Source organism: Penaeus vannamei, chromosome 25 (genome assembly GCF_042767895.1).
Source record: "Penaeus vannamei isolate JL-2024 chromosome 25, ASM4276789v1, whole genome shotgun sequence".
NCBI lineage: Eukaryota > Metazoa > Arthropoda > Malacostraca > Decapoda > Penaeidae > Penaeus > Penaeus vannamei.
Genome location: NC_091573.1, coordinates 11,282,551 through 11,293,961, shown reverse-complemented (window position 1 = coordinate 11,293,961; position 11,411 = coordinate 11,282,551). Strand labels below are relative to the sequence as shown.

The following is an 11,411-nucleotide window of genomic DNA, read 5'->3' as shown; positions in this document are numbered from 1 at the left end:
GATAATGATTGCGATGATATTAATTATACTAGAAATAAAAAAGAAAAATAATAACAACCACAACAACAACAGTAATAATGATCAAACTAATCAGCATTATCATAAACAATAATAATAATAATAATGGAAATATTGATGATAACAACAATAATAATAATGGTGATGATATAATATCAAATACTGATAATAATGATTATAATAACGATACTAATACTACTACTAATAACAATAGTAATAAATAATAACAACAATAAAAATACTACTAATAATTATAATAATTGATAATATCTACAAAACACAAACACAACTAATAATATTCATAATGAAAATAACAATATTCATAAAATAAGTAATAATAACGATAATAACAGTAATGCTGATGATGATGATAACAGTAATAAAATAACAAAATGACAACAACTATAATAATAATAACAATAACAATAATGGTTAATGATACTAACAATAACAATATCAACAAGAATAATAATGACAAGAAAAACAATAGCCATAATAATATTAACAACAATAACAACAACAATATAAATAACAACAGCCATCAAAACTGAAGTGTAAATAAAAGAAATCAAATTATCAATCATATCTCTTACATCACATCAACTAGAAAGAAAAATACGTTTGTCTTATAACATACACAAAAAAACAAGTAAAATGCGAAATAAGTACATTTAAAGAGAGGTGCATATGAAAGTCAATAAGGTGGCAAAACATTTTTTTTTTTTGGCCTGTGTCACTGTTCCCTCTTTTATTACTTTTATTTCCCATTTATCCGAATTTATCCCTTGTTTCCTACGTCACCTGGAGTCGTCTTCCACCTAACTGCATTATCATTGGAGAAACTATGAAGATAGAAAGTGCAAGCATGAATATATATGAATACTGATCAAACAAACTAAATCTCTCTCTCTCTCTCTCTCACTCACACACACACACACACAAACACAATCACACACACACACACACACACAATTACACACACACACACACACAATTACACACACACACAATCACACACACACACACACACACACACACACACACACACACACACACACACACACACACACACTCACTCACTCACTCACTCACTCACTCACTCACTCACTCACTCACTCACTCACTCACTCACTCACTCACTCACTCACTCACTCACTCACTCACTCACTCACTCACTCACTCACTCACTCACTCACTCACTCTCTAGTTATGTTGTTATGTTGTTAATCTATATATATCCCCCTCTCTCTCTCTCACTCACACACCTTCTCAATATTGTCAAAAGTATCAGTAGTACGAATAGTGGCATCATTTTTATATTAGTATTATCATCATTATTTGGTACATTATTTGCTACCTATACACACGTGCGTGTAACCTTATGCGCATGTGTGAGTATGCGCGCGAATGCTTGTGTTAAGAGAATTATTTTTTATTAATGATAAAAGATTTACTAAAATCATCTTCGTCATTCCATTGGGACCTGTTCGTCGTTATTAAATCAATCACTATCTCTATAGCTGTTATAAATTCTATTTGGCTGCTCTAGAGTATTCACCATTGCCGTCACTACAATTATCACTATTTTATATATCATTGATGAAAATAATAGGATTATCATCATTTACACCACTAATGATAATGAGGATGTTGGCAGTAATGATAATAAAGATGATAATGAAAACAATAATACTAATAAAGATGATTATGATAATAATAATAATAACAATAATAATGAAAATATAAATAATAACAACAACAACAATAATAATAATGATCATGATCATGATCATAATGATAATGATAAAGATAATGATAATAATAATAACAATCACAATAATGATGATAATAATAATACATAATAATAATAAAAAAAATATATATGACAATGATGGTAATACCAACAATAACAACAACAATAATAATAACAGCAAAACCTATAACTTATAATACTATCAACAGCAGGAAAACAACTTCTAATAATAAAGGACAAAAATTATGATAATAATAGAAATAATAACATCAACAAAAATAATAACAGTAACTATAACATCAATAATAATAATAACAACAGTAATACCAACAATACCATGATTAATCATGGGAATAATAATAATAATGACAATGAAAATGATTATGAAAATAACATGAATAATAATAACAAGAACAATTATGGTAACAACACCACCAATAATAATAATATCAATAATGACAATAATAACAATAATAATAATAATAATAATAATAATAATGTTAATACCAACAATAATAATAACAACAATAACAGTAATAACAATAATATAATAATAATAATAATAATAATAATAATAATAATAATAATAATAATAATAGCAACAATAATAATAAAATAACAATAGCAACAACACCGACCCCAACGAAACGGCTCCCGGCCCGCCCCTGCTTGGGCGCGCAGCCACTCACCTGACGAAGCGCGGGACCCCGGCGGCTGACCCCCGAGCGCGCTGCCGTTGGGGCCCTCGCCGAACGCCCCGCCCGCTCCTCCGGCTCCTCCGCCCGCAGCGCCCCCGCCGAGGGCACCGCCGCCGCCGCCCATGTTCTGAGGGAGGGCGTGCGACACCAGCCACGCGTCCACCATGTGCCGCGAGGCTTTCCTGGGGGGACGAGAGGCGTCAGTAGGCGGGGGGAATAGGGGAGGGGGAATAGGGGAGGAGGAATAGGGGGAGGGGGAATATATAGGAGGAGGAATAGGGGGAGGGAGAATAGGGGGAGGGGGAATAGGGAGAGAGGAAACAGGAGAGAGGGAATAGGGGAGGGAGAATTGGGGGAGGGAAGAATAGAGAGGGTGAGAGTGGGGTGAGGAAACGAGGAGGAGCGGGAGGGGGGAGAATAAAGTCAGGAAGGCTGTAGCGGAAGGGAGGGAAGGCGAGGAGAGAAACGAAGAAAAGGAAGGAGGAAGGGAGAGAGGAAGGAAGGGAGATAGGCGGAGACAAAGGGAAGGGTACGACATTTTCCCTCGAATTTCTCTCCCTTCGCCTCCCTCTCCCCCCATCGCCTCCCCTGCCTTTCAATTTCCGGTTTCTTGGCCTCTATGTGCAAACGGGGGCAAGGAAGGGGGGGGGCGAAGAAGAGGAGGCAGACATGGGGAACAAAGGAGAAGGACAGAGAGGAAGGAAGAAGAGGAGTAGATAGAGAATACATAACAAACGTAATAGACACTATGATAATACACGGCGCCATCTTGCGGTCTTCCTAGCCAGAAATATCGGTCTCTTTCTCTGATTTCTTCTCTTCTTGACAACCTTCCTCCCCCCTCCCCCCCCTCCCCGGAACCCACAGCGATACGCCACTCTTGGTTTCCGCGGCGAAGGGGAAACGGGGGGGGGGGGGGGGGAAGAGAGAACGTAAGGCTTATTTCTTGTGTGTACATTAATAACCAGTAAATATCACACACACACACAATATATATATATATATATATATATATATATATATATATATATATATATATATATATATATATATATAATATATATAATATATATATATATATATATATATATATATATATATATATATATATATATAATTTATATATATCTTGAAAGTGTGTGCTCGCAATAGTACCAATATACACCATATAGTGTATGTCGGAGTCCTCTGCAGCAAAAGTGTCGACACAGACAAAATCAGAATATATAATACTAAGCAATAAAATATACTACACCTCCAGCGTCTACACCATCTCCTACACCTCTAAACCTCCAGCGTCTACACCATCTCCTACACCTACACTATCCATACTACCTACACCTGCACCTTCTACACCCGTCCTAAGCGCACCCACTCCAGCTTCCCTCCTTCCCTCCCTCCTTCCTTCCTTCTTTCTCCCTCCCTCCTTCCTTCCTTCTTTCTCCCTCCCTGCGCGTGAAAGGAAGGGCCACAACCCGCGATGAAAGGGGGGCTCGGGCGCAGAGGAGGCAAAGCACCCCACGGCCTGAGCGGGGATTCCACCGGATTTGGCACCACTGGCATTTAGAGGCCATTCGCACGCCGCGCCGCCGCCTCGCCGGGGGGAGATGATGCCCGGGGAAGGAACTTTCGCCGGGCTGGCAACGCGTCGAAGGAAATGGGCTTTTTCAGGTGGGAATACGCCGTGAGTCGGGAAAGGGGAAGGGGGGGAGGGGAGGGGGGGTTGGCAAGGGAGCGAAAAGCAAAAGAGGGAGAGGGGAAAGGGGAAGAGGGGCAGGGAACGAGCGAGGTGGGAGGGAAAAGGAAAAGAGAGTGGAAAAGAGAAAGAAACGAGAAGAAATGAGAAGAAAAGAAGTGGCAGAGAAAACTAAGCAGAGAGAATACAAAAAAGAGAAAATAGAAGAGAAAAAAGGAAAGAGAAAGAAAGGGAGAAGAGGAAACAGGAGGCGAGACGGGGGGAGGCGTCCACTCACTCCTCCCAATCAACCTCCACAGAATTTCCTGAAATACTCAAATCGAGGATTTATCTTCAAGGAATCGCCGACAGCCTCAAGGAGTTCCTCTACAAGCTGCGTTCCGTCTTAATCACTTTCTAACTACAACAGTAACGTGTACACAAAAAAATAGAATGAAAACAGCCACAATAGGGACGGTCAACTAAACAAAAACGAAAGGCTTTTTTCGCGCACGCGCACAACACTGGTGAGCAAAAGATCAACAACGGCCGCTGAATCAGTACAAGGAAGTACTCAATACTGTTCATAATAAGACTGGTTCGTAGTCGTGGGATTAAATTCTCCTGAACGTGTGAAAGTCTTTCTTGGTCGCCCTTTGCCTTTTGCGCCTGGTTTTTCGAAAAGTTACTCAAAACTGGGAGTTTATCAATATCATTCGGACGTTAATTAACACCCACGCACTACTCATCAAACCTTGAAATGATTTACGCAAATTTCCTGTTGCTGAGAGGGCAGTGTAGCAGTCATTAGATTTACTACCTTCATTTTGTTCCCATTTTCTTACGACCTTTCCTCAAGGAAAGTTTTAATATAAAATTAACTGAAACTTAAAGTGAAAGAGGATACTCAAATAGTAACCAGTCACCAACATCTACCACTGCCTAGGCCTAAGCCTAATCACGGGGAAATAAATCCCCTAGAAGGAGTTATGACGATATAACATAACTGTTTGTTTTAGAATATCTTTATAGAATATCTTTATAGGTGCAGAATCAAAGTTCTTGCGACTAATAGCCAAAGCCTCCTTTCTCTCGGGGTCTTTCGGAAAATAATTAAAACTCAAAGTTGAATCTTTTTGCTGTCCATTTGCACATCCAATAATATTGCAACTGTTTACTATGTCAAAGTTTCTTAGAAAAGGCTGAAGAAGGATGCGAATCTTACATAAATCGAGAAAAAGGGACTATGTTCGAGAGAGACCAATACTTAATAACGCAGTTCGTGAGATTTTGTTGTTTTTGCCCACCACTGCCTCCGATTGATCACGTGACAGCTCTAATGACGTCACGATGACCGTCCCTATAAGATATGAAAATAAACGTATATTTTCATAACATGTCGAGTCTGTTTTCCTTTTTTCACTTTCTAATTTCCATTCATTTTCATACCCACACTCAAAGGTTATATCAAAATGCCATCAAGTGACACCGGCATGACCTTTGGGGGTCAACTTCAACGCGCTGCCTTAAGAACAAGAAATCAATAAGAGAAATACAAATGGAAAATGCAAAAAAAAAAAAAAAAAAAAAAAAAAAAAAAAATAATAATAATAATAATAATAATAATAAATAAAATAAATAATAATAATAATAAATAAATAAAATCCTCATCTCACCTTATGAAATAGTCATGAACGAAATCCTGGTGCTCGTCCAGCCAGGCCTCCATGCGCGCGCACTCGGGGTCATAGTTGAGGAGGGGCGAGTGCGAGGCTCCGCCCCCCGCCCCGCCCACCGTCAGCTCTCCACCAATGGGCATGGCTCCTGGCACGGCACTCGGATCGCCAGCACTGCCATCTGACCCGCCCTGGCTGTTCTTGACCTCATCGCTGTGGCTGCCCCAACCTGTTCGAGGGAAAAAGAGGGAGAGTTAGTGAGGGCGTGTGAGGTTGTGAAGTTGTGAGATGGTGAGTGATAGTGAGCGATAGTGAGAGCAAAGTCTTCGGTGAGAGATGAAGGGGTAGGGTGACGAATGAGAGAGTGAGAGACGAGTAAAGCAGTGAGTGAACAGCGTCCCTGATGCAGGCACAGCTGAGACTAACAATGACCCATTCTAAACATGTCGGTATAATCCCCCCCCAAAAAAAAAAAAAAAAAAAACGCCAAACAAAGAACAAGGTGGAAAAATACAACCTTTTTGCTTCATGCCGACGTTAAATAATTTTCTCAGGCAAACAAGAACAAAAAAAGCTATCGCGGAATCCAAACAAAGGATTAGACTTTTTATGAAGAGAAGACAATAACCTCCTAACAAATATAAACTGTAGCGCACAAAGACAAAAATTAAAAATATTATTCACCCATTCCAACAATAAACATTTACATCGAAAGCAAACTCTGGGAATAAACAAAAACGCGGGAAAGCAATATACAAGACAAACACACAATAATTCAAACACACAAAGCCAGCATCCAACCAAGCAAACAAAATGCGACAAAATAATGTGACCTCTGACCTATGTTGGAATGGACTCCCGTTCTCATGGGTCTACCTTGCGAAGACTCGCTCTTCAGTTCCCGTATTCATTTTTATCTTTCCATCGACCTACCCACCTACCTACCTATATATATATATATATATATATATATATATATATATATATATATATATATATATATATATATATATATATATATACATATACATATGTATGTATATGTATATATATATATACATATACATATGTATGTATATATGTATATATATGTATATATATATATATATATGTATATATGTATATATATATATATATATATATATACAGATCACACACACACAGAAATATACGCATACATATATATGTATATACATATATGTAATTATATATATATATATATATATATATATATATATATATATATATATATATATATGTAATTATATATATATATATATATATATATATATATATATATATATATATATATATATATATATATACTCACATATATTTCTATAGGTCAGTTTACTTATAAAACATCTCTTTCAATAAACCTACTTTGTGTAATGCTTTTCCTTACATTCTATCAACACGGTAGTTCATCCGTCACCTAATATTCACACTCGAAGGAAGAAAAAAACACATAAAACAAATATTCTCGACCAAGACTCAAACAAAACAGAAAACCAATGAACAAAAACAAAGCAACAAAAACAAAAGACGCCTCATAGGCTCGGATCCCCTGCCTCGCACTGTGGCAGATCTGACAGGAAAGTAATGCGAAATGTGTCAGATGAATGTCCCGGATGGAAAATGGCGCGCATGTTTTTACGTAGAAGATCCGACACAATTGGGCATCTTCCTCTCCTTTCTATCGTCTCTATTCCTTCTGGCTCTTGTTTACTTATCTATTCATCATGATTGTCAGTTCATTTATTTATTGGGATTACAGTTTTACAGATTTACCAATTTGGCAGTTCTAGTATTACTGATTATTAGCTTTGGTTGCATAGTTTGCATGGGAAGAGACTTGGTTTGAAACAAAGCGAAAAATGAAAATCTCAAACTGCATGACAATGACACAAAACAGATATATGGGCACATCTATAAAAAGAAAGATATACACACATACACGCGCATACGCACGCACACACACAAAATGAAAGAAATAGACTGATAGATAGATATAAAGATTTATATCTATCTATATTCATATATAATCATATGCATAATATACATGCATACACATACACACACACACACACACACACACACACACACACACACACACACACACACACACACATATATATATATATATATATATATATATATATATATATATATATATATATATATGTATGTATGTATGTATGTATGTATGTATGTATGTATGTATGTATGTATGTATGTATGTATGTATGTATGTATGTATGTATGTATGTATGTATGTATGTATGTATGTATGTATGTATGTATGTATGTAAACACATTATATCCACATATCTTATATATCATACAAGCACATGCAGGGGGGGACGGGCAGGGCGGGGGAGGATATTGGCAGGGACCGACACCACGTGCCCGGGGCGGCAAGGGTATGCACGTGGCAGGGTGTCGTGGGCACGCACCGGCGCAGCACAGGGTGGTGGCCTCTGGCGAGGGCGCCGAGTGGGCGGACAGCGGCCGAGGGTGCCACGCCTCCTGCCGCCAGTGCTGCCAGCGGCGTCGCCGGCCTTGACCTTCTTGCTCCTCCTGGTGCAGCTGGTGGCGCTGCTGGTGGCACTGCTGCTCCTGCTGGCGCTGCTGGTGCTGCTGGCGCCGCTGCTTGCCACAGGCGGGCAGCAAGCGGGACGTCCCCTGGCCCATCGCCGCGGTCCGGGCGCCGCCTCTGCACCATAGTGGCACTCACATCGCCGCTGGCACCGCCGCACGCGCCTCGGCCTCGTCGGCCTTCTTCGCTCGGCCTCCCCTTCGGCCCCTTCGGCGGGCTGTGGCGGGCGCCGCCGCGCTCCTCGCCGCCTCCCTTCTACAGGCGAACGCAAGAGGCGCGCTCGCCGGGCATCTGCGCCTTCAGGCACGTGTGGGGCGCGCGAGCAGGGCGGCGCAAAGGTCAGCAGTCAGCGGCGGGGCGAGGGCGTGGGCGCTGCCACGACATGCACAGCCCGCGGTCCCAGCGAGCGGGCGGCGGGCGGCGAGACGCGCTGGCGGGCGGGAGGCCGCTCGGACTCGGCGCCAGGGAAGTTAAAGGCTTAATTCCCGGCTCCTTCGCATGAGCGCCAACTAGATCCTGGCAGCCCGGCGGCGGGGCGGTGGCGCGGCCTTGCGCAACGCTGTCCTACCATCAGTCTCTTGGTCCAGCTACTGCTGTGCGCGCGCGGGTCGCACTCCTGCGACAGCGCCGCGCAGTTCGCTCCGAGCAGAACTACACGGGCCGGCCGCCAGGAAAGAATGCGGTCGCCCTCAGGCCTCAAGCCTTGAGTTTTCCTAATTTCCTTTACCTGAAGACAAGCCACACACATTACTTCTCCTCACCTGAAATGGCTTCACCGGCGCCCAGACGCGGGAGCCACCGCTAATATTCACCCCCGAGAACTCACTCACGCAGACCACACACGATGCACATTGACCACAAATGGTTATCATTGTCCCTTATCGCCCAAGCCATGTTTCCCGCCCACCCGATTGACTCCGGCCGCGCGATTTCCGAGCCCGGCTGAAAATCCATCGCCGGCCTCTCACCTCTCTCCCTCCCGGACGCTCCCAACAGGCAGATATTTACGCACCACATTTTTCTATACATTTTTCACGTATCTATTCGCTCCGATGCAGACCGGCGGGAAACACGATTTTTGAAACAGGAAACCGCGAACGCCGGACACCGCTCGCGGGCCGGCAGTCGCTCGCCGCACGTGCTTCCCCTCTCTCCTCTCACTCTCTTTCTCCTCTCCCTCTCCTTCTCCTTCTCCTCTCCCTCTCCCTCTCCTTCTCCTTCTCCTTCTCCTTCCTCCCTCCCCTCCCTATCCCCCATCCTCTCTCCATATCCTCCTCTTCTCCCCATCTTCTCCCGTCACCCCCCCCTCTTTCTCCCCCTCCACCATGCCCCCTTCCCCGTAGGCTGTTGATTTAGCCTTAGCCAATAATGAACCCCCAACAGAACAAGGCGGAGCAAACAGCATCCACAATCATTCTGTCTCTCTCTCTCTTTCTCTCTCACTCACTCACTCGGTCTGTCTGTCTTTCTTTCTTTCTTTCTTTCTTATTTTCTTTCTTTCTTTCTTTCTTTCTTTCTTTCTTTCTTTCTTTCTTTCTTTCTTTCTTTCTTTCTTTCTTTCTTTCTTTCTTTCTTTCTCTCTCTCTCTCTCTCTCTCCCTCTCTCTCTCTCTCTCTCTCTCTCTTTCTCTTTATCTCTCTTTCTCTTTCTCTTTCTCTTTCTCTTTCTCTTTCTCTTTCTCTCTCTCTCTCTCTCTCTCTCTTTCACTCGCTCACTACACTCTCTTACTCTCACACTCACACTTACACTCTTCCTCCTCCTCCTCCTTTCCTTCCTTCGCTACCTCTCCCTCTTTCTTTTTTCCCTTTCTTCTCCTCATTCTTCTTTTCCCCCCCTTTTCCCTCGGCCAAACAATCCTAGCGAAGGACCAGAGAGTACCTTCGTGCTGTCGTTCAAAAAGCGGAGATCTTATTTGGGGACGGGGGAAGGCCGTCCTCCTCCTCCTCCTCCTCCTCCTCCTCCTCTCCTCCTCCTCCTCCTCCTCCTCCTCCTCCTCCTCCTCCTCCTCCTCCTCCTCCTCCTCCTCCTCTCTCTCCTCCTCTCCTCCTCCTCTCCTCCTCCTCTTCCCTCTCCTCCCTTTCCTTCTCTCCTCTTCCTCTCCTCCTCCTCTTCTCCTCTCCTCCTCCTCCTCCTCCTCCTCCTCCTCCTCCTCCTCCTCTCCTCCTCCTCCTCCTCTTCTCTTCACCATCATCATCATTCTCTTTTTCTACTATTACTCTTCTTCTTCTCCTCTCTCTCCCTCCTCATCTCAAGCCCACACTAAACCTGCTTGGAGTTTCTCGAGATTGGAGCTTGTAATAATCAACGTGAACACCATCACCATCGCCATCATCATTCTCAGCACCATCATCACTAACATTATCATCAGCAGCACTATTGCCGTCACTGCAAGTCTGAGAACCCGTGGAATACCATGGCTCAACACCATTTAAAGGGCATAAGCAGCATGAGCAGGGAAGGATTGGGGGAGGGGGAGGGGGTGGGGGATAGGGTCAGAATGGGGAAAGGGGGAGGATCTAGGGAGGTTGGGGGAGGTCGAGAGAGAGGAATAGGGGAAGTTTGGAGAGGAATTGGGGGAGATGAATGGGGAATGGGGGAGGTTAAGGGAGAGGAATGGGGAAGGGGGAGATTGAGGGAGAGGAATGGGGGGAAGTTGGGGGACGAGAATGGGGGAAAGTTGGGGGACGGGAATGGCGGGAAGGTTGGGGGAGCGGGCAGGAGAGCGGGACTGGTGGGGGGCGGAGGGGGGGGGGCACTCAATTACTAAGCCTCATCACCTCCTGAACAAACACACAAAAGAAACTATAACCATAAAGATAATTGCATTCCCTTTTCCTGCAACACTCCACGTACGCGCCCCTCGCCCCATCTTCACCCCCACCCCTCCCCTCCCGCCGCCCCCTCCCTTCCCCCTCACCATTCTCCTCACCTCGCCCTTCGCTTCCGATCTCCCTTGCCCTCTCCTCGCCTCACCACTCTCCCTTCCTCATTC

General features: G+C 43.3%; 1 protein-coding gene across 11 annotated transcripts in view; it reads right to left on the bottom strand.

Annotated features, from left to right (window-relative positions):
* Positions 1 to 11,411, bottom strand: part of Pde11 (Phosphodiesterase 11) — a 353,946-nt gene that overhangs the window by 21,965 nt on the left and 320,570 nt on the right. For 8 of the 11 annotated variants that reach the window (XM_070139122.1, XM_070139129.1, XM_070139126.1 and 5 more), the window contains 2 exons: positions 5,821 to 6,049; positions 2,461 to 2,651 (listed from right to left, as the gene is read on the bottom strand). In XM_070139122.1, coding sequence (XP_069995223.1) covers positions 2,461 to 2,651; positions 5,821 to 6,049 — 420 coding nt within the window. Of the gene's footprint in view, positions 1 to 2,460; positions 2,652 to 5,820; positions 6,145 to 8,276; positions 9,147 to 11,411 lie in introns of all 11 variants that reach the window. The other 3 variants (XM_070139127.1, XM_070139128.1, XM_070139131.1) reach the window with 2 other exon arrangements.